Genomic DNA, 23,658 nt, shown 5'->3' on the forward strand with positions numbered 1-23,658 from the left:
GTCTCCGCATTTTTTTTATGCTTCCCTGTGTTGATAAAGTGGTTTTTCTGTGCTAAGTGTCCTCTAGGGCCCAGTGGTTCAGCCTCCCCAAATACCTGAGGAGGACACTCTTGGTGCACCCCTCTGTGGTCTTTGTGCACAGTCTTGTTGTAGTTAAGCCTTGATTGTTGTAGTTAACACTGGGAGGAGTTGACCTCCAGGCCAATTGGCTGTGAGAATCAGCTGTGTCTGCAGTGGGAGAACTTCTGTGCTGGAGACACCCCTCAGGGGAAAGACTTGCTTCAATGGGGCTTTGGTGCTCACTGGGTCTGCCCCCTGAGTGTGTCTTTTAAGGGTCCGAGAAGCTGCAAACTGGATGGTCCCACTCTGACCTCTGGTTTTCCTGGCTCCTGGATCTGTAGGGAGGTGCTAATCTAGCCTTTGCCTGAGGCTACCCAGCAAAAGCCTCCCTGAAAGGCTTGGGCGGGGCGGGTCCCACGGAATCAACAGGGCAGGGCGAGTAGTTATGGCTGCTCTCAGTCCTGCCCTCAGAGGTTCTGCTTCTCAGTGTCCCGGTAATCGCTGCAAGCACCTCTGAGAGAAAGCTGCCCTCGAGTTCCGACTGATGCCAGACAGTCCCGCTTCTCCCGTATGAGTCTGGGTCCCTAGAGACTCGCCCGGAACTGGAGTTCAGAGCCTGATACTCCCTCCCAATTGAAAACGACAACCGTGCCCTCAGCCACCAGCCCGCTCCGTGTGCGCCTCTTTACCTTAGTATTTTACGTCCGCACCGCACCTCCTCTGAGTCCTGGTATGCTTTTCTCTTTCCTTCCAGTTGTAGAATTTCCACTCTGCCAGCCTTCCTATGGTTCTGGATAATGTCCGTTCCATCTTTTAGTTGTATTTTTGAAGTGGTTGTTCAAGGCAGCAAACTCCGGTGTTTACCTATGCCGCCATCTTGGTTTCTCCTCTTTTTTCTTTTTTTAACATGACTAATTAGGGTCTGGCAAAGAGAAAAGATTCATCCCTATTCTCTATCAAGATTTCCTAAAAACAGTTTGGTTACCTTATTTGGTGAATGGAGAAACTAAGGCCAAGAGGGTTAGGTCACTTGCCCAGTGAAGAAAAGATGGAGCTGAAATTTGAACCCAGATGTTTGACTCCTAAATGCAGTAGCCTAAAAATGGTGTTCAATACTTCCCACACCCAATCAAGACATGTTGAACAAAGGGTTGAGCTGAGGGAGAATTGAGGGACTGGAAATATGAAGAAAGGGGAATGTTCCCAGTGGACTTACCTGGGTGAATTCAATCTACCTTTATTCATGTTGGAGATTATCAGTTATATAACTGCCCACCCACAGATAAAGCAATCTCTTCCTTAATGATATCCATACCCGGAAAACTTGAATCCCAGAGTGTTCAGATTTCTGCACTGCTGATTTCCCAGACCGTATTTAGGCAGGACCTCCAGCCCTGGATACAACCTCTCGATCTAGCACCATGGAGCTGGGAGGGGCCTTCACTATCTTTCTGGCACTCTGCTTGTCTTGTCTGCTTATCCTCATTGCGTGGAAGCAGGTCAACAAGGGGGGAAAGCTACCCCCAGGTCCCACACCGATACCCTTCCTGGGGAACCTGTTACAAATTCGTACGGATGCCACCTTTCAGTCTTTCATGAAGGTAAGTCTGTCTACCTTCTCTATCAGAGCTGGAAGTAACTAATTTTATAGACAAATACATGTATAACCTTCCAACTTCTAAAACACAGACTATTGGAAACATAGATTTTATGAACCTCAGAATTCTGACATTTCAGAAATTCAGACTCTTGGAAAGACAGACTCCTAGCACATTGGAACTTAAGACTCACATTCTCAGGACTTTGGACTCACAATACCTTGTATCCTTAAACACAGTAACTCTTGCAGTCTAGTTATCTTAGAATTTTGAAACTGAGTGTCATGAAATCCTAGGATTCTAGAAATTCAGCATTTCAGAGAGAGAAGCATGAATCTTGGGGTTTATCTCATCCAGGTCCATCATTTCACAGATGAGGAAACAAAGACTTGTGGGGTGTTGGGGAGTCTTGCCCAGGATCACAAGAGCCAAGGCATCTGTGTCCTTTTCTCAATAGTCATTCCAAGCTCAGGACTTACCTTTATTCCACATTTGTATTCTCTTGAAATCTCCACCTCCTAAAATCTTTGATTGGTCTATACTTAAGTGCCCCAATCAGCCCCATCTTCTTGTGTCTTCCTTCACTCCAGCTCAGGGAGAAATATGGCCCAGTCTTCACTGTGTACATGGGTCCCCGGCCAGTAGTTATTTTATGTGGACATGAAGCAGTGAAGGAGGCCCTGGTTGACAGAGCAGATGATTTCAGTGGCCGTGGAGAAATGGCTTCAATAGAGCGAAACTTCCAAGGTTATGGTAAGTAACAACAACACATTAACAATGAAAACAAAATGATTGTAATGTACATGCTATATCCCAGGTTCTTTGATAAGTACTCTATATGAATTATTAGATTGACTCCTTTGAGAGAACTAGTAATGTCTTACTAATATTGCAAATGAGGAAGGTGAGGGTGAGAAAGGTTAGGTAATATCACACATTAAATAGTAGAACCATTTTATTTTGAACCTAAACCATCTGACTCTACAGTATCTGCTGAGTTAATTCTGTCCTTATTTTTGATTGATTAGTTTACACTGTATACCCACTAAAGCCCTCATAGCCAACCTTACTTCTTATTTTCCTATACATACATACAGATCCAACCCATAGATCTCTGCCCCTCGATTTAGGTAGATACCTTTCTAGTGTTACCTACACATCAACCTCTAACTGCCCACACCTTTCAATTCAAAGCAGCCTCACACTATTCTTCCTATATTTCATCCATCCATCTAGCCCCATACTTTTCCTTCTATTCATCCATTTGCAATTGATCCACTTATTCACTAAAAAAAAAATCACTCATTAATTAGATTTTCTATACACATATCTTTCTATCCAATTTACCTATATATCTATCAATTAACTTTCCACTTACCCATCTATCCACCATTTAATTCATCCATTTATTAATCCTTCCATCATTCATCCATGTATTAATCCTTCTGTCCACACACCCTTCCAACCATTTATCCACCCATCTCAAACCATCCATAAACCCTTCACTTATCCATTAAGTCTTTCATCCATCCATCAGTCATTCCTGTCATAAACTCTTTCTTCCTTTCATTAATCCACCAAAATTGTTACATTAAATTTCCAAACATTAACTCATCAACCCATTCACATCTGATAATTTCTAAATATTTTTCACTACATGATAACTCTTTTTGTGTAGGCATATTGATGTACATATGTGAGCTTCTGTGTACATGTATATATATTTCTAAAGAATCCAAGTGGGGCCTGGCCAGCTTGACTCAGTGGTTGAGCATAGACCTATGAACCAGGAGGTCACAGTTCAATCCCTGGTCAGGCCACATGCCTGGGATGTGGGCTCAATCCCCAGTGAGGGTAGTGTAGGAGGCAGCCAATCAATGATTCTCATCATTGATGTTTTTTTTCTCTCTCTCCCTCTCCTTTCCTCTCTGAAATCAATAAAAATGTGGGTTTTTTAAAAAAATAATCCAAATGGGCCCTGGCCGGTTTGGCTCAGTAGATAGTGTCAGCCCTCAGATTGAAGGATCTTGGGTTTGATTCCAGTCAAAGGTACATACCTCATTTGCAGGCTTGATTTCTGTACAGGAGGCAACCAATCAATGTCTCTCTCTCTCTCTCTCTCTCTCTCTCTCTCTCTCTCTCTCTCTCCCTCCCTCCCTCCCTCCCTCTCTCTCTCTCCCTTCTTTCCACTCTTTCTAAAAATCAATAGAAATAATATCCTTGGATGAAGATTAACAACAATAATAACAAAAAAGAATCCAAATGGTATATAGAAAACAGAATAGTCTTCTCATTCCAGGCTACTCTATATGGCATTCTATCTATACTTCCCTCCACATTCCTTTGTATCCATCCCATTCATCCAGTTCTAAGACTTTATCCTGTAGGAAACTCTCCTTGATCTCCTCAATCACTAGAGCCTGATTCCCTTTTCTCCACCTCAGTGCTAGACTGTTTTTGAGGGTCCTATATGTAGGAAACCTTAGTCTCCCCATCAAGCCTGGGAGGTTGGGAAAGGTCTCCCTAAAAGCAGATTCTAGAGCTTTCATAATCTGTCCACATCCTAGTCTAGTAAAGAGTCAGACACAGGAAGGGGAGGGGAGGCAGAAGACTGACACTGAGATTCCGGCAGGTGTAGCTCTGGCTAATGGAGAACGATGGAGGATTCTCCGACGCTTTTCCCTGACCATTCTTCGGGACTTCGGGATGGGAAAGCGCAGCATTGAGGAGCGAATCCAGGAGGAGGCTGGCTTCCTACTGGAGGAATTACGGAAGACAAAGGGTATGGGGCCTCAAGGAGGGAGGGAGCTACAGAGTGGGTGGTTGTAGAGAGCTCATAGGTCTTGGTGACAGAAAGCTCTGGAATGGGAGAGGATGAAGATGATTCAGAACTCACTGACGTTTCCAGCCAGGTCCCATATAAAAAGTTAACATGAAGGAGACTTAGAGACATCTTGTCCAAAAACTTTAATCAGTGGATCTCAGGGAGTTTGTGAGCTCCTGATATCACATGCAGACTTTGACAATATGTCAGTTTGTGCCTTTTTCTGGTGATGGGACCAAATTCAATTACATATGTATGTAAACACACACAATTGTAAAAACCACATCACATAAAATTTTACCATCCTAACCATTCCTAAGGGCACTTTTCAGTAATGTTAAGCATATTCACATTATTATCAAACAGATCATTAGAAATTTTTCATCTTGAAAATCTGAAACACTATACCCATTTCATTATAGTTTTAAAGGAATCTGGTCCCCACCCAAAAATAAGATCTGGAACCACCGAGGTCTAGAGAAAAAACACACAGGGGCTGAGAAAAACAAAGATGAATAGTTAAAAGACAGAATTGGTGATAATTTCTCTAAGTCAGAGGTAGGTTCCTCACCTGGACTCCATGGATACTAAATAGTCTACATAAGATTTTGAATGTCTATATATCTCCAGAAATAATTTGCAAAAATTGTATATTTGTGATTATAGGCATTGCTCTAGGGAAATCATCCCCAAATCCACTGTCCTGAGAAGTATCCTGTGTTATAGACAGAGCAGCTGAGACCAAGGGAAGGATTTGCTTAATAGGTCAAATGGAACCATTGATAGATATAGACAAACTCCAGCCAGCCATTTTTTTTTAAAAAAATGTATCCCTTTCTAGGACTCCTTTTCCAAATTTGTGACTCTCCAGCACAATTAAATACCAATACTAAAAGTATTGATTAAGCTCCACCATCATGTTTTTACTGTTTACTACATGGCAAAGACTGTTGAGCATTTAACATGGGTAATTATACTGAATCCTCATGAACCAGTTAAGTGGTTACTAAACCAATTTGCATATTGGGAATTGACTCAAAATACAAATATGAAATAACTAACACATGCTATTAGGCAGTGGACCTAGGACTCATATTCATGACTGAATGATTCCACAACCCATGCTCCTGATTATTGCCTCCAACATAGATAATTTTCATCACCCAGGTGCCCCCACTGAACCCACTTTCTTCCTGAGCCGCACTGTCTCCAACGTCATCAGTTCCGTTGTCTTTGGACGCCGCTTTGACTATGAGGACAAGATGTTCCTGAAGCTGCTGCAGATGATCAATGGGAGTTTCATTGAGATGAGCACACCCTGGGCACAGGTTCCCACCAGCCACCTCTATGCCCACCCCCAATCACAAATAATTAATAACTTGCTATCTTGCATAATACTCCCCAAAACCCCAAGAGGCAAGTATCAATATGCCCTGAATCTCCAAAAAGCAAATGGACGCAACTAGTTCTCAAACCCTGAATGTTGAGTCCAGCTACCTAACTCGAGATTCAGCCCCAAATGGCCTTGGGTGCCCATTGCTGACAAACCACCTTTGTCTATTCCCAACAGCTATATGACATGTATTCTGGAATCATGCAGTATTTGCCAGGAAGACACAATCGCGTCTACTATTTGATAGAGGAGCTCAAGGACTTCATTGCTTCTAGAGTCAAGATCAATGAGGAATCCCTTGATCCACAGAACCCTCGAGATTTCATTGACTGTTTCCTCATCAAGATGCACCAGGTAACTCATCCTCTTCCCCCAATCCTTTCCTCTCATCTCCTCAATCCCCAGTACCTGCAACTTGAAACTCATCTGTAGACATGGTAGAGACCAACAAAATAAGCCAGCATTATTTCACATGGTGTAATTTTACTTATAGATGAGATCTAAAGACTGTAAAAACATAAAATCTTAAACTTTCAAAAGTAAACGTTGAATCTAAAAATTTTAAGAACATGGAAACTTAAAACATTACAAGTTTCTAATCATGTATGATTATAAGGGCCAGAGACTTACAGCTGTAGAAAAGTAGGATGAGAAATCAGAAACACCAATCAGAAAGGATGTATGCACCCATATGTTCATAGCAGCACAATTTACAATAGCTAAGATTTGGAAACAGCCTAAGTGCCATCCGCATATGAGTGGATTTAAAAACTGTGGTACCTCTACACAATGGAATACTATGTTGCTGTAAAAAAAGAAGGACCTCGGAGAAACCAAGATGGCGACATAGGTAAACACTGGAGTTTGCTGCCTCGAATAACCACTTCAAAAATACAACTAAAAGACGGAACGGACATCATCCAGAACCACAGGAAGGCTGGCTGAGTGGAAGTTCTACAACTAGGAGGAAAGAGTAAAACATACTGAGACTCAGAGGAGGTGCAGTGCTGAAGTAAAATACTAAGGTGCGGAGTGCATGCAGAGTGGGCTGGCGGCTGAGGGTGTGGTTGTTGTTTTCAATTGGGAGGGAGTCTCAGACTCTGAGCTCCAGCTCCAGGCGAGTCTCTAGGGACCCAGACTCAAACGGGAGAAGTGGGACTGTCTGGCATCGCTCAGAACCCTAGGGCAGCTTTCTCTCCGTGGGGCTTGCAGCAATTACTGAGAAGCAGAGCCTCTGAGGGCAAGACTGAGAGCAGCCATAATTGCTAACCCTGCCCTGTTGATCCCGTGGGACCCGCCCCACCCAAGCCCTGCAGGGAGACTTTTGCTGGATAGCCTCAGGCAAAGGCTAGATTAGCACCTCCCTAGAGATCCAGGAGCCAGGAAGCCCAGAGGTCAGAGTGGGACCATCCAGTTTGCAGCTCTGTGGAAACATAAAGGACACACTCAGGGCAAAGAATCAGTGAGCACCAAAGCCCCATTGAAGCAAGTCTAGCCCCAGAGGGGTGTTTCCAGCACAGAAGTTCTCCCACTGCAGACACAGCTGATTCTCACAGCCAATTGGCCTGGAGGTCAATTCCTCACAGTGATAACTACAACAATCAAGGCTTAATTACAACAAGACTGTGCACAAAGCCCACAAGAGGGTGCACCAAGAGTGTCTACCTCAGTTAATTGGGACACTTAGCACAGAAAGGAACTCTATCAACACAGCGAAGCATAAAAAATGCCAAGACAAAGAAACAGGACACAAACGACAGAATTGGAGGAAAGCAAACTGCTGGATATAGAGTTCAAAACCACACTTTTAAGGTCTTTAAAGAACTATCTAGAAGCCTCCAGTAAACTTAATAAGGCCCTTGAAAAGACTGGTAAGACCGCTGATAAATGTAGTGAGATCTTCAAGAAGACTGGTGAGACCGCCGATAAATGTAGTGAGATCCTCAAGAAATCTAATGAGACCCTTGAGGTTGTGATAAAGGACCAACTAGAAATTAAGCATACACTGACTGAAATAAAGAACATTATACAGACTCCCAACAACAGACCAGAGGATCACAAGAATCAAGTCAACAATTTGAAATATGAAGAAGCAAAAAACACCCAGCCGGAAAAGCAAAATGAAAAAAGAATCCAAAAATACGAAGATAGTGTAAGGAGCCTCTGGGACAGCTTCAAGCGTACCAACATCAGAATTATAGGGGTGCCAGAAGAAGAGAGAGAGCAAGATATTGAAAACCTATTTGAAGAAATAATGACAGAAAACTTCCCCTACCTGGTGAAAGAAATAGACTCACAAGTCCAGGAAGTGCAGAGAACCCCAAACAAAAGGAATCCAAAGAGGACCACACCAAGAGACATCATAATTAAAATGCCAAGAGCAAAAGACAAAGAGAGAATCCTAAAAGCAGCAAGAGAAAGAAACTCAGTTACCTACAAGGGAGTACCCATACGACTGTCAGCTGATTTCTCAACAGAAACTTTGCAGGCCAGAAGGGAGTGGCAAGAAATATTCAAAGTGATGAATACCAAGAACCTACAACCAAGACTACTTTATCCAGCAAAACTATCATTCAGAAGTGAAGGCCAGATAAAGAGCTTCACAGACAAGAAGAAGCTAAAGGAGTTCATCACCACCAAACCAGTATTATATGAAATGCTGAAAGGTATCCTTTAAGAAGAGGAAGAAGAAGAAAAAGGTAAAGATACAAATTATGAACAACAAATACACATCTATTAACAAGTGAATCTAAAAATCAAGGGAATAAATAATCTGATGAACAGTTTGAACTGGCGATTGTAATAGAATCAGGGACATAGAAAGGGAATGGACTATTCTTGGACGGGGGGGAAGGGGTGTGGGGTGAGGGAAGAGTTTGGACAATAATCGTGCACCTATGGATGAGGACAGTGGGTGGGGAGTGAGGGCGGAGGGTGGGGTGGGAACTGGGTGGAGGGGAGTTATTGTGGGAAGAAAGAGTAACTAATGTAATAATCTGAACAATAAAGATTTAATTAAAAAAAATAAATAAAATAAAATGAAAGCAAAAAAAAAAAAAAAAAAAGAAGGACCTCTTACCATTTGCAACAGCATGGATGGACCTGGAGAGCATTATGCTAAGTGAAATAAGCCAGTTAGAGAAAGATAAATATCACATGATCTCACTCATTTATGGAATATAATGAACAATATAAATTGATGAACAAAAATAGATCCAGAGACATAGAAGCATCGAACAGACCATCTAACCTCAGAGGGAAGACAGGGGAAGGGGGGAAGGGGTAAGAGATCAATCAAAGGACCTGTATGCATGCATATAAGCATAATCCATGGACACAGAAAGTAGGGGGGAAGGGCATATGCTGGGGGGTGTAAACGGTGAGGGAGAGGTCAATGGAGGAAAAAAGGAGACATATGTAATACTTTGAACAATAAAGAATTTAAAACCAGCCTTAGCCGGTTTAGCTCAGTAGATAGAGTGTTGGCTTGTGGACCAAAGGATCAAAAGCACATACTTGATTGCAGGGTCCTCCCCAACCTGGGCCCTGGTCAGGGCTCCTGCAGGAGACAACCAATTGGTGTGTTTCTCTCACACCGATGTTTCTGTCTGTCTTTCTTTTTCTTTTCCACTCTCTCTAAAAAATTAATGGAAAAATATACTTGGGTAAGGATTAACAACAACAGCAACAACAAAAAGAATTAAAAAAAAAAAAACTAGGATGAGTCTTTTGAGTCTTAAAATTTGAGAACCTTAAACATATAAAGTTTTTAAACTTAAGAGTTTAAATTTAAAACTTAAAAGTCATAGAGATATAGAAATTAGAAGCTTAATACTTCTGTCATAGATTTATAGAACTGGATATTTTAATATAAAACAGCAGCACTTAAAAGTTAAAAATTTTACACCCTAATGTCATAGAACATTCAAATCTAACATGGCAATCTCTAGTCTCTTCTCTTCCCATTTTCCTCATTGCTCACTCCATTCCAAACATACTGACCTCCTTGCTATTCTCTAACATACCAGGAATACTCCTGCCTCACGACCTTTGCTCTGGCTATTTCCTCTCCTAGATACCCACTTGGTTTTCCCGTCTATTGTGTTTTCACAAAGGCCTACCATACACAAAGGGAAAAATAAGGAGATAAAGACAGAAAAGGGTGATTCTATTTCTCTTCCATTTCATTTTCAGGACAAAAACAATCCACACACAGAATTCAACCTCAAGAACTTGGTCCTCACCACTCTCAACCTCTTCTTTGCTGGCACAGAGACTGTGAGCTCTACACTACGCTATGGATTTCTGCTTCTAATGAAGCATCCTGAGGTGGAAGGTGAGTGTCCACATGAGCTGCTCACCTGGTGACTTCCACTCCTACCAGGAAAGAAGACAACTTTGAAATCTTAGAAACCTATAGCCTTAGACTCTTCATTAATTAGCATTTTAATTTAATTTAATTTTTTTAATCTTTACTGTTAAAAGTATTATATATGTCCCCTCTTTTCCCTATTGGCCCCTTCTAGCCAACACCTGGTTCCACTCCCCCAGTCCCAAGCCTTGTCTGTGTCTGTGGGTTATGTCTGTGTCCCAGGGTTATGCATATATGGATACAAGTTCTTTGGTTAATCTCTTCCTCCCCACCCACCCTCACCTCCCTCTGAGATTCCACAGTCTGTTCCATGCTTCTATGTCTCTGGATCTATTTTGTTCATCAGTTTATTTTGTTTATTAAATTCAAAATATGAGTGAGATCATGTGATACTTCTCATTTTCCTAGCCCCGGGTCCAGAAAGAGATCAGGCAAAGAGTCATAGTCTCCAGAGATCCACCTCTGCCAGCAGTCCAATTGTGATTTTCAGTCTTAATTAGCCTCAGGCTACAGACCACAGCAAGGCTTAAACTCTAGAGGATGGGGCAAGAGGTTTTCCAACAGAGTGGGGCAATTGCTTCCCCTCCCATCCCCGAGGCAAAAGCTGCCTGAATGGTAAAGGTCTCCCTGAGAAAGATGTCCTCTGCAGTATGAGGGAGTGACTTAGTACAGGAAACTGGGGCAGCTGCCTTCGAAGCTCTAACCCCAAAGCCTCCAACCCCAGATTCTCCTCACACAGCTCTAGTCCACTCTGCCCTCCCTCTGTCAGAGTCCAAGGTTAGTGGCTGCACATGAAATTGTGTGCATTGGCTCTTTAAGAGGGTGCCTGCATTCCAGCCATCTCTCCCTGAGAGACAGCAACCCTGCTGCTTTTCACAACCAGATGTTTTGTGGGAACCTTTCTTGGTTCTGTTGCTCTAGGCTGACCAGCTTGGTGATTAGACCCCAGAGTTCTCAGTGGGAATCCCCCACAGCTGAGAACATCAGCTGCTGTCTGTGGGAGTCCAGCCAGGCTTCTTGTGCCTTCACACGTCCTACCAGTCTCTATGTGGTCTCCATGTTCTACCCTTGGTTATCAGGGTTCTCTCCAACTTGTCTTCAGTTGATAATTTAGAATGGCTTTTCTGTATTTTAGTTGTAATTCCAGTTGGTCGTGGGAGACTGTCAGTGTAGCTTCCACTTAATCTACCGCCATTTTGGAACTCAGCCTTAGATCCTTCACACTTTAGAATCTCAGGATACAGAATCTTGGAATTTACGTCTTGGAAGACCATTTAAATTAGTCTTCTACATGGTGTCTGTGTTAGTTTCCCATAGCTGCTGTCATCAACGGCCAGAAACTTAGTAGCTTAAAACAACATAAATCTATTATACAGTTCCTGAGTTCAGAAATTCAATAGGCTTTTGCTGGGCTGAACCAAGATAGAACATGATTCTTGCCATTTCCAGATTCTAGAGTTATATTCCTTGCATTCCTGAGCTCATGATCTTCCCTCCTTCTTCAAAGCCAGCAGCAAAATCTTCAAATCCCTCTTGATTATGTTGTCACAGCTTCTTCTCTGACTCTGACTCTACTGCTTCCTTCTTATACAGACACTTCTGATTGTATTTAGAGCCGACCTTGATAATTCTGGATAAACTCCCCATCTCAACATCCTTAGTTTATTTCTATAGAGTCCTATTTGTCAAACAAGTCATATTCACAGGAATTAGAAAGTGAATGTCTTTTTTTAAAAAAATTCTTTATTGATTAAGGTATTACAATATCCTTTTATCCCCCTTATCCCCTCATTGCCCCACCTCCTCCACTCATGCCTTCACCCCCCTGTTGTCTGTGTCCATTGGTTAGGCTTATATGCATGCATACAAGTCCTTTGGTTGATCTCTCTCTCTTACCCCCACCCTCCCTTACCTTCCCTCTGAGGTAAGTGAATGTCTTTGATGACTGTTATTTAGCTAACTATAGTGCCAGAATAAACTAGAATCCATCCCCAATCAACTGGAATCTGGTATGGTTAAGTAACTCCAACAATGAGGAGCACATTACTTGCTTAAGAAAAATGTGCAATATTGGCCCCTCTTTCTTCTAATGCAATTCAAAACAAGACAACAATTTTTTTCTACTACAGATGAAGGGAAAGACTAACTTGTTTCCACTCAAACTCTTTTAGCGTTTCCTCCATTGTCCAAATTGTCTCTTACTAATCTAAGAATTCACATGTGTAATGGACACTTTCTATGTACTAGGAAATGTCATAGCTACTTACCTAATGGATTTTATGTAAATTTTAAATTCTAAGAGCTTGTCTCACCTATTTTGAAGATGAAGAAATATAGTTTCAGAAGGTGAAGTCATTTGTCCCAATGTTACTCATTGAGGATGTGCAGAGAGGGGTGACTGCACCAAGAGTATTCTTTTATTTTTATTGTTTTATTGCTTAAAGTATTACAAAGAGTATTACATATGTGTCCTTTTTTTCCCCCCTGCCCTTGACAATCCCCTGGCCTCCCCTACCCCCCAGTGTCTTATGTCCGTTGGTTATGCTTATATGCATGCATACAAGTCCTTCGGTTGATCTCTTACCCCCCTCCCTCCTGCCCCCCAACCCTCCCTGGCCTTCCCGCTGCAGTTTGACAATCAGTTTGAGGCAGCTCTGCCTCTGTATCTATTATTGTTCATAAGTTTATAATGGTCTTTATTATCCATGAATGAGTGAGATCATGTGGTATTTTTCCTTCATTGACTGGCTTATTTCACTTAGCATAATGCTCTCCAGTTCCATCCATGCTGTTGCAAATGGTAAGAGTTCCTTCTTTTTTACAGCAGCATAGTATTCCATCGTGTAGATGTACCACAGTTTTCTAATACATTCATCTACTGATGGGCACTTAGATCGCATAAATCTTTCGCCTTTTACCAAGAGTATTCTTAACCACTGTCACATAATTGTCATTTGCTTCAATCCTGACCTAGTTATTTATCGTGCTCTTTCCCATCCTGTCAAAACTCTGGGTAGGAAAGCCCAGCTGGGACCAGGACTCTGCCCTGCTCATCAGCCTTCCATGGCTCCTTGATTTTTTTCAAGATGAAGACCAAATGTCACAATGGCATTCAAGGCTCCAGGCTATGTGCCTCTCACTGATCTGATGAGTATTTACTAACCCCACTAATGTGTCAGGTGTTGTGAATAAAAAGGCAATGCAAACACACATGGCCAGCTCCCTCAGGGTCCACAGGTACTGAAGATACAAACCCATGACCATGGCCAGTGTTCTCAGAGGTTAGAGCGTCAGCCAGTACACCAAAGGGTGGTGGGTCTAATCTCGGTCAAGGGCATGTACCGAGGTTTGATGCCCAGCCCTGGTCTCTCTCACATCTCTCTCTATATATTTATCTATCTCTACTCTATCTCTTTCTCTCTTCCACCCCACCTCCCTCCCCTTCTACTCTCTCTGAAAATCAATGGAAAAAATATCCTTGGGTGAAGATTAACAAAACACACAAAAAAAGATACAAACTCATGGCCCAAACCTGGATCCTAGAAATATATCCTGTGTCCTTTGTTATATTTTTTGGCCTCTTCCAGCAAAGATCCATGAAGAGATTGACCAGGTGATTGGGCCACATCGGATACCAAGTGTAGATGACCGAGTCAAGATGCCCTACACAGATGCTGTGATCCATGAGATACAGAGACTGACAGATATCGTGCCCATGGGTGTTCCACATAATGTCATTCGGGACACTCATTTCCGAGGCTACATTCTGCCCAAGGTGGAGTACACACTCATTGGCACTTTTTCTCCCTCCACTATACCCCTCTCTCCTCCTGGTTCCTTGACCCATACTCCAACATTGATTTTTCTTCACTGCCCCTATTTTCACCCCAGGGCACTGACGTGTTTCCCCTGCTTGGCTCTGTTCTCAAAGACCCCAAATACTTCCGCTACCCAGATGCCTTCTATCCCCAACACTTCTTGGATGAAAAGGGCCGCTTCAAGAAGAATGAAGCCTTTGTGCCTTTTTCTTCTGGTAGGTTCCTATGGTCTGAGTTCCCTCAGGAACATGCTTGATATGTCTCTCAACCATTGGCCCATATTTGGTTCATATCTGAAAAGGAAATTGAGTGCTATGTCAAAGAATCCTAAAAGCCCAGAATCTCAGAATATTAGAATCATTGACTTATATTTAGAAAAGTAATAGCACTATACAGGAGTCAGCAAACTTTTTCTGCTAAGGATCAAACAGAAACTATTTTAGGCTTTTCTAGTTATATGGTCTCTGTCTGAAATATGCAGTATGAATTAGCCACATACACCATTGTAGTACAAAAGTGACCTTCACCAGTATCTAGCACCAGTGAGGCTTCTGATAAACATTTGAGAAATTAAAATGCACAGAATCTTCATATTCAAAGTTCCTTTACAACCATTCCATCTCGGATTATGATGCAATCCAAGCCATCAGAGAAGTAGCTGCCACATATTGAGTGACAGATCCTAGCTGAGCACTAAACTAGAAACTCGCTGAGTCTTTATAATAACCCTATGAAGTGAATGTTATTATGACCCCAGAGATGCTGAGGAAGTAGCTGAGACTCAGGTGAGTGGTGGAGTCAGAAGGCTCCCCATGACCCCACTATCCCAGTGCAAGTGTGACTGACCTTTCCTTCCTCCAATGTGCTCACAGGAAAGCGCATCTGCCTGGGCGAGGCCATGGCCCGAATGGAACTCTTCCTCTACTTCACCTCTGTCCTTCAGAATTTCTCGCTACGCCCGCTGGTGCCACCTGCTGACATCGATATCACCCCCAAGATCTCAGGCTTTGGCAACATTCCCCCAACCTATGAGCTCTGCCTGGTGGCCCGCTGATTGCCCCCCTACTGGGTATGGAAGGAACCATTGGAAAACAGAACTCTGCCCAAGTGTATAGGGACACCCAACTCCATCTCCCAAAATTCTGTCAACAACCCTAAGAAAAGGCGCTAGTACTGCAGGTCACAGGTCAGCGAGGGTCACCTGATAATATGCAGTGTGAATTGGTAGCATATCTTCTACACCAGTAGAAAAGCCATGCCCTGTCTGACATTTCAGCAAAAGCCTACAGATTGTTCCTTCACCTCTGGCTAGATTTGTGTCTGTATCAAATTCTTGTTGTAGATTCCATGTCTTTATGGTGTTCTTGACCAAAATGTGGGACACATCCCTTCTTCTTGATTCTTATACCACCCCCCCCCCATAAAAAGGCACCAAGGAGTTCAATACTGTTGTGTGTGGCATGTTTATTGTGTATTGTGTGTGTAACATCAATAAGCCACTGCAAACACTTAAAATGTCTCTTTTCTTCTAGCCCACCACCAAAGACTTCCCACTGATTGAGCCACACTTTTAATAACCCAGCCTCAACCTTCTCTGGCTCATTACCTTTTCCTCCCCATCCTCTCTTCTTTCTATACCTGCTTCTCTGAGTATTATTACTCTCTAATCCACTTTAAAGAATAGTTAAATGGCCATGGCTCTGTTATTTCATTTCTAAACTCCACCAACTTGATCAGCAATGAAAACTTTCCCTTATCATTCATGTTTTTCAATCAATATTTATTGAATATTCAGGTGGGCCAGCATACTCTTCAGGTATTTGGGTCTTATCCGTAAACAAAATGGACATGATTCTTCCCTCATGAACCTTACATTCTAATTTGTAAGGTAGATAATTAAAAATAAACATAATAAATAAATGAATGATATGTTAGAAAAGCAAACTAGGGAAGTGAGATAGGGTATCCCAGGATTGGAATTTTAAATGGGTGGTCATGGTGGTTTCGTAAGGCAATGATGAGCAAGCCATACAGATATGTGGAAGTGAGTGTTCCTGGAAAAACAATTAAAAAGAACAGAGTCTGAGACAGAAGAATGTGTGTGCAAGTGAATCCAGGAAGAGACATGTGTGGCTGGATTGGAGGAGTAAGAGAGTTTGTAGGAGTAAAGGAGATGAGGATAGAGGGTTAAAGTGCCAGGTTGAATGTGGACTTGAGTGAGATGGTTGTTTTTTTTTGGCGGGGGGGAGCATAGGTGGCATTTATTGAAATGTTTTAAATGTCCCACTTTTACTGAGAGAGAGAGAGAGAGAGAGAGAGAGAGAGAGAGAGAGAGAGAGAGAAGGGAGGAAGAGCTCACTTAAGCTGTTATAATGAAAACACTGAAGGAAATGGTAGGACAAAAGAAAAGATCAATTAGGAGGATACTCCATTGTTTTTAATCAACACAAAATGGCTTTGATTATTTTAAGCAGTGAAGGCTGCTGATTATTGGAAAGAGAATGGCTAGCTCACAAAATCAATGGGAAGTCAGACTAAAAATATGAGTAGGGAGAAAAAAGAGACAGTGCCAAGAGGATGTCAACCAAAATAAGATAATGGCCAGAACCATCAGACAAGGGCTGCTGCTGCTTCCATTGCCACCCTACACACACACACACACACACACACACACACACACACACACACACACACACACACCTGGGGCCCTGAACACCATTGCCATAAGACTCCTAAGACTCTTGAACCATTGCCATCATTGTGGATAACTTCCTGATTGTACCTTTGTTTCTGTTGTCACTTCCTTAAACAATATTCCTAATTCCAGGAAGGATTATCCAATTGGCCAAGCCATTGTCAAATATTAAAGCTTTAGGTTTCAGGATATGCTGGTGAAAAAAATTTTTAAATATGTTTTTATTGATTTCAGAGAGAAGAAGGGAGAGGGAGAGAGAGATTGAAACATCAATGATGAGAGAGAATAATTGATTGGCTGCCTCCTGTACACCCCAACCCAAGCATGTGCCCTTGACCGGAATCAAACCCGGGACCCTTCAGTCTGCAGGCCGACGCACTATCCATTGAGCCAAACCAGATAGGGCTGCTGGTGAAAACTAAATGATCCCAAAGATTCAATGGCCCTTTTAACTTCTGTGGTGGGAGGCAAAGACTTTCTACTAATGAAGTCACACAATAGGGGATCTTCCAAAATTGGAAGAGGTTTGAGACTGAGAATGTAATAAATAGCAAATGCCCTGCTGCTCGTTATGTGAATTGGGTCCCTTGGAAGTAGAGGCTTAGATGGAGTTAGGAGTACATAATTTTGTTGGGGAGGGAGCAGGTAATGTGTGTTAAATACAAAAGAGGACGGAAGTAGAATGGGTCAGGAAAAATCTTCAGACTAAGTTGCATATTTCACACCCAAAAAAGAAAAGAAGATGAAGAAGCAGAATTGGCCAGGGAGATACTCAGACCACCATGCAGAGTTGCAGTTTACCCAATGGTAGCTCTGAAGTGAAGATCGCTGTTAGGGTGTCTCATGTTGGGCAAGAAGTAGTCAGGCCCTGGACCTCAGCTGTTCTCAGTTGCTGGATGGGGCTTCTTTGGAAGAGCATGGCTTCTGCACCACGCTAAAGTGGGTCCTGAAGGCGCTGCAACTGCAGACTGTCAGCTCACTGCACTCCTTGCAGCTGAATGGCAAGTGCTTTACTGAAGGGAGATCTGAGTGTCACATCTCTGTGCTTGCCACTGACAACATCTAAGTACACATCATTGAAGCCTTAGTGCCCCTTCCAAAAGCATTGCATTTCAGAGCTACAAATACCCTTTTAAGGCTCAGTGTGTCAATCAATGTGTGTTGGCACTAATTCAATGACTACAGAAATCCCCAATTTGGAGTGCAGTGAAAAAGAAAACTATTTGGTGCAAATAGCTCAATTGTGATACAGCATGTCTGTGGAACAGCTCCATAGTGTTTAACTGAACTATGAGACAGCATGGATCTGGAATATGTCTGGGAGTCTACTTTCAGGTGAGGAGCCTCCAGTCCAGGGGACCCTTGGGAGAAGCCCTGCTCTGAATAGACTGCTTTGCTCCACTTCTGTCTGTTCCAGCTCCGCTCCACCTGCTCCCTTCTGCACTGCTCTTTTCTGGCAGGAAATCCTCAGTATCTCAGCTCCAACCAGGAAAATGCAGGCTACAGTCTTCTGTGGAAAGGGCAAGTATGCTTTCCAAGCCACAAGGAACTGACAAATACACAGAAGTCCCTGCTTCTGGTCCTTGATTGGTTTGTCCTTATGTAAATGAGGACTCCAAATTCTCAGTTTGACCCAAAAAGCACTGTCCCGATTGGTCAAAGTGGGGTTGCTCTGATTGGTCAGTGAAGATGCTAATGGGGATATAGGTGTATAGCACCAACTGGATGGGGAAAGTCTTAGTCCTATTGGTTGAAATGCAATTCCAGCAACTCCTTAACCCGTATTGAAAGTCAGGGCAGGAACACGCTGAATTCAGTGCAGCGTGTCTGAAAGGCCCCTGGTTAGCAATGGCTGCTAGGCTCTGTTTGTAAATTTGAGCCCAGTTAGCCACCAAAATCTTTCTTGGTAGGTATCTTCTTTCTCACAGTCAACAAGTCCAATGGCCATCAAATGTTTTTAGCTGTGAAAACCTTCCTCAAAGTATCTTATGTACAAGTCAAAGAGAAAACAGGAGAGGTAATTGCTGACCTTTCTCTCTAGGTAAAGCACAGATGAGCTCTAGACCCTCAAAAGAGCCTTCACTTTCGTTGATAAAAGCCCATTACAAAGGTCCTAGAAATTCTGAGGGCTAGAAGGTCTAAGTGAGGACCTAGGGAACAACCTGATGATGTAACAGTGACCAGAATAGATTCATTCACTGACCACATTAGGCTCACAGTCCAGTAAAGGAAACTGACCCATCTCTTGACAGTGAGAACCCAGAGTGGCCAGAGCTCTTATGGAAGCACAGAATATAGTGTTGAAGGCTATAATGGAAAAAGAGATGCCTGGTTGCTTTGGGGCAACACCAGGTAGTAGGAAACAGGTTTAAGAGAGTTGATATTTTGTTTATTTTTTGAAAGTAATTTGCTTTACTGGAACAATTCTTCTCAAAAACTTGGTGAATGAACTGTCTTTATACTGTCACTGCTAGGAAGAGCCAAAAAGGACATATGAGTTAGAGAGGACATTTTCTTTATTATGGGGTTGGGTTGTGGGGTTTTGTTTTGTTTTGTTTTTGTCTTTTACAAAACTTTTACTAAGATATAATTCAAAAATATAAAATTCACTCATTTAGAAAGTACAATTAAATGGTCTTTGATATATTCATAGATAGGTACAACCATCACCATAGTCAACTTTAGGATATTTTTATCACGTCAATAGTAAAAGTCATACCTTCTAGGTATTACTCCCCTATGCTGTCACCTCATTCCCTACCCTAAGCAACAAGTAATCTACTTCCTGTCTGTGTAGATGATCTATTCTTGATTTTCATATGAATTGAATTATATAATATGTGGTCTTTGTGACTGGCTTCTTTAATCTAGCATAATATTTTCAAGGTTCATGCTAGTGGTACTATATAGAGAGTAGTCCCCCCTTAACCATAGAGGATACATTTCAAGACCCCCAGTGGATGGCTGAAAATGCATAAAGCACCAAACTCTACATATACTATGTTTTTTTTCTATACATACATCCCTACATTAAAGTTTAATTTCTACATTAGGTACAGTAAGAGATTAACAACAATAACTAATAAAAAAATTGAACAATTATGACAATATATGTAATGTAATAAAAAATTATATAAATGGCATTAGGGCCATTATTAAGTACAATATTGGTTACATGATCACCAGCCCTGTGATAGTGTGACTGTTGATTTGATAACCTTGACAAATACTAAGTGACTATGGGCAAGCAGCATATATACAGTGTGGATACACTGGACAAAGGGATAATTCATGTCCTGGGAAGGACGGAACTAGACAGTGCAAGATTTCTTCATGTTACTCAAGAATAGCACACAATTTAAAATGTACGAGTTGCTTATTTCTGGAAATCATCATTTAATATTTTTGGATCAGTTAACCTCAGGTAACTGAAACACAGAAATTGAAACTGCGACTAAGGAGAGACTACTATACCTTCATTCCTTTTTAGGACTGAATAAAATTTCAGTGTATGCATATACCAGGTTGTTTTAGTCCATTCATCTGTGGCTGAATGAATCAGCTTCCAAAGCTGGTAGCTTGCCACAGCAAGCTATCACAAACTGGGTGGCTGAGGAAAACAACACAAACTTTGCCAGGGGGCACGACTCAACTGAGTGAATGAAGTTCAAGGTGTTGACAAATTTAAGGGCTGATATTTGAAAGGCAGAATTGGGGTGCTTGATAGAAGCTTCCAAAGTAGATAACGTATATTTGAACATGTGACAATTTATATGTACAGAATAGAGGATTTTGATTTCCTTGTTCATTTCATGGTGGTAGCAGTGGTGAATGCTAAGAAGGTGACAAATATCTGTAGGAACATATATCTAAGTTTTTGTGCCTCTGCCGATTAGAGAATTCCCATAGAATTCAGTAGTGTTACTAAAAATAATTTTTATATCAACTAGGAAGAAGGTCTGACTGGAATCTGAGGTTGAGGGAGCCCTGTGTTCTAGTGCAGAGGTCTGGAGTGGAGTTAGGTGTTAAGGAGAGATCAGCCTGGACAGGTGTGGCTGTGGTTAAAGCATCAGTCTGCACACGGGGGGCCAGGGTTCAATTCCTGATCAAGGGCACATACGTGGGTTGCAGGGTCAATCCCCAGCCATGGTGGGGGTGCACGTAGGAGGCAACCAATCAATGGATCTCTCTCACATCAACCTCTCTCTCTCTCTCTCTCTCTCTCTCCCTCTCCATCTCCCTCTGTCTCTCTCTCCTCTTCCCTCCTTACCTCCCTTTCACTCTCTCTTAAAACACACACACACACACACACACACACACACACACACACACACACACACACACACCAGTGGAAAAAATATCCTTGGATGAGAATTAACAAAAGAAAAAGAGAGAGATCCATCATGGTTCATATTCTATCCACTCTAGCCTTTCTCACTGAATTTTTGTTAACTTGAATACATGTTATTTCCTTCATATTTTTGGCTTAAATGGTTATTTAAAATTCCCTTCATAAGCAATTGCAATCCCCTTGAAAAACAAGCAGACCAAATAATCCTTTATATACATATTCATATTTCTCTGCAAATATTGTACACAGTATTTCTACTCAACGATTAGAAGTCTCAACGATTTCTACTAACTACAGCCACTAACCAATATAACCAGCTTTTGTTTAATGGAAGAAGTAGGAAACAGAAATGTCAAGTGTTCCTGCCCATGAGTATACTTTACATATCACTTTTAAAATTATAAGGTGGAAAAAAGGACATGCGTACTACATCATCCAATGGCAGTTGCATATGCTTTATCTTATTAATTTATCATCATTCTACAATATGTAAGTTTAATCAACAAGCATAAATTAAAACCATGTTTACTGACTCAGTATTTTGTATCTTTGTTCTTAATTTGAAATTGTCTAGATATTCAAAGATTGTTTATTAATTAGCTCCCCTCAAAGTACTATTAGTCTAGGCCAGTGGTTGGCAAACTGCAGCTCGGGAGCCACATGCGGCTCTTTGGCTCCTTGAGTGTGGCTCTTCCACAAAATACCGACTTTTGCACATGGGGCATGAAGTTTCAATCGCACTGTATATGCACACCCGCACGACTCTAGGCTCTTAAAGTTAACTAAGAATCTGAAATTGCATTGAAAGATTTAGTTCTTATGGCTGTAGCATTTTAAGAATATGATCCTTTTATAAAGATAATAATTATGATAATTTGATTCCATTAAACACATGATGTGCAATCTTAATACAATGATGATAGTTAATCTGACACGAAGGAAAAAACACACAGGAAAAATAGGAATATTCAAAATAACTAAGCTACTCACAAGATAATAAAACAATAACATAAACAGACTAGATTATTATGCCAACATTATTTTTACATGGTGGTAAAAGCAAAGAGAAGACATAGAGTTATTTTAAACAAAAACTATTAAATCAGTTAATCATATCAACTAGGAATATTACCAGAACTTTTAAATATGTATAATTGCTTAATAGTAATTTTTGGTGCATTATATCTTGAAACCTAGTAATCAAAGTCATTAATTAAACTGATAACTAACATCCTTTTGCTTTCCCCCCAATTTACAGATTTGTCAAGGAAAAAAATATGGAACCAACATTTGAAAGGTATATAAAGTTAAAAATGTATAAATATTTTATTTTCTATATTTTTAAGTTTATGTATGTGTTAGGGTCACTGAAGGAGGAATGCATGAGGCCAAATGGGATAAAGAATTATAAATTGAGGGGAGAACCAAGATGGCGGCATAGGTTAATGCCGGAGTTTGCTGCTTTGAACAACTACTTCAAAAGTGAAACCAAAAAACGGAAGGGACATCACCCAGAACCACAGGAACGCTGGCTGAGTGGAAGTCCTACAACTAGGAGGAAAGAGAAACGCACACAGACACTCAGAGGAGGCGCAGTGCTGAAGTCAAATTCTGAGGTGCGGAGTGAGAGGAGCGGGCTGGCGGCGGAGGGCGCGGTTGTTGTTTTCAATCGGGAGGGAGTCGCAGACTCTGAGCACCAGATCCGGGCAAGTCTTTAGGGACCCAGACTCAAACGGGAGAAGCGGGACTGTCTGGCTTCGGTCAGAGCGAGTGCAGCTTTCTCTCCCAGCTTTGCAGCGGGTGCTGGGACTCAGAGAGGCAGAGCCCCTGGGGACAGGACTGAGAGCCACCATAACTGCTCTCTCCGGCCCACCCTGTTGATCCTGTGCGACCCGCCCAGCCCAAGCCCTGCACAGAGGCATTTGCCGGATAGCCTCAGGCAAAGGCTAGATTAGCACCTCCCTAGAGGACAGAAGTTCTCTCACTGCTGACACAGCTGATTCTCATAGCCACTTGGCCTGGAGGTCAAACCCTCCCTGGAATTAGCTACAACAATCAAGATTTATCTATAAGACTGCGAACAAAGACCACTAGGGGGTGCACCAAGGAAGCATAACAAAATGCGGAGACAAAGAAACAGGACAAAATTGTCAATGGAAGAAATAGAGTTCAGAACCACACTTTTAAGGTCTCTCAAGAACTGTTTAGAAGCTGCCGATAAACTTAATGAGATCTACACGAAAACTAATAAGACCCTCGATCTTATATTGGGGAACCAACTAGAAATTAAGCACACACAGACTGAAATAACGAATATTATACAGACGCCCGACAGCAGACCAGAGGAGCGCAAGAATCAAGTCAATAATTTGAAATTCGAGGAAGCAAAAAACATCCAACCGGAAAAGCAAAATGAAAAAAGAATCCAAAAATGCGAGGATAGTGTAAGGAGCCTCTGGGACAGCTTCAAGCGTACCAACATCAGAATTATAGGGGTGCCAGGAGATGAGAGAGAGCAAGATATTGAAAACCTATTTGAAGAAATAA

The 23,658-nt window shown here is 41.9% G+C and overlaps 1 protein-coding gene across 1 annotated transcript; it reads left to right on the forward strand.

Annotated features, from left to right (window-relative positions):
• Positions 1–1,481: 1,481 nt before the first annotated feature.
• On the forward strand, positions 1,482–15,399 carry LOC132216347 (cytochrome P450 2G1). The gene is made up of 9 exons (XM_059665512.1): positions 1,482–1,661; positions 2,249–2,411; positions 4,291–4,440; positions 5,650–5,810; positions 6,053–6,229; positions 10,070–10,211; positions 13,835–14,022; positions 14,139–14,280; positions 14,938–15,399. The coding sequence occupies exons 1-9, from the start codon at positions 1,482–1,484 to the stop codon at positions 15,117–15,119; spliced, it is 1,485 nt and encodes a 494-aa protein (XP_059521495.1). The 3' UTR covers positions 15,120–15,399.
• Positions 15,400–23,658: the final 8,259 nt, after the last annotated feature.

This window comes from Myotis daubentonii, chromosome 15 (assembly GCF_963259705.1).
Source record: "Myotis daubentonii chromosome 15, mMyoDau2.1, whole genome shotgun sequence".
Classification (NCBI taxonomy): Eukaryota; Metazoa; Chordata; class Mammalia; order Chiroptera; family Vespertilionidae; genus Myotis; species Myotis daubentonii.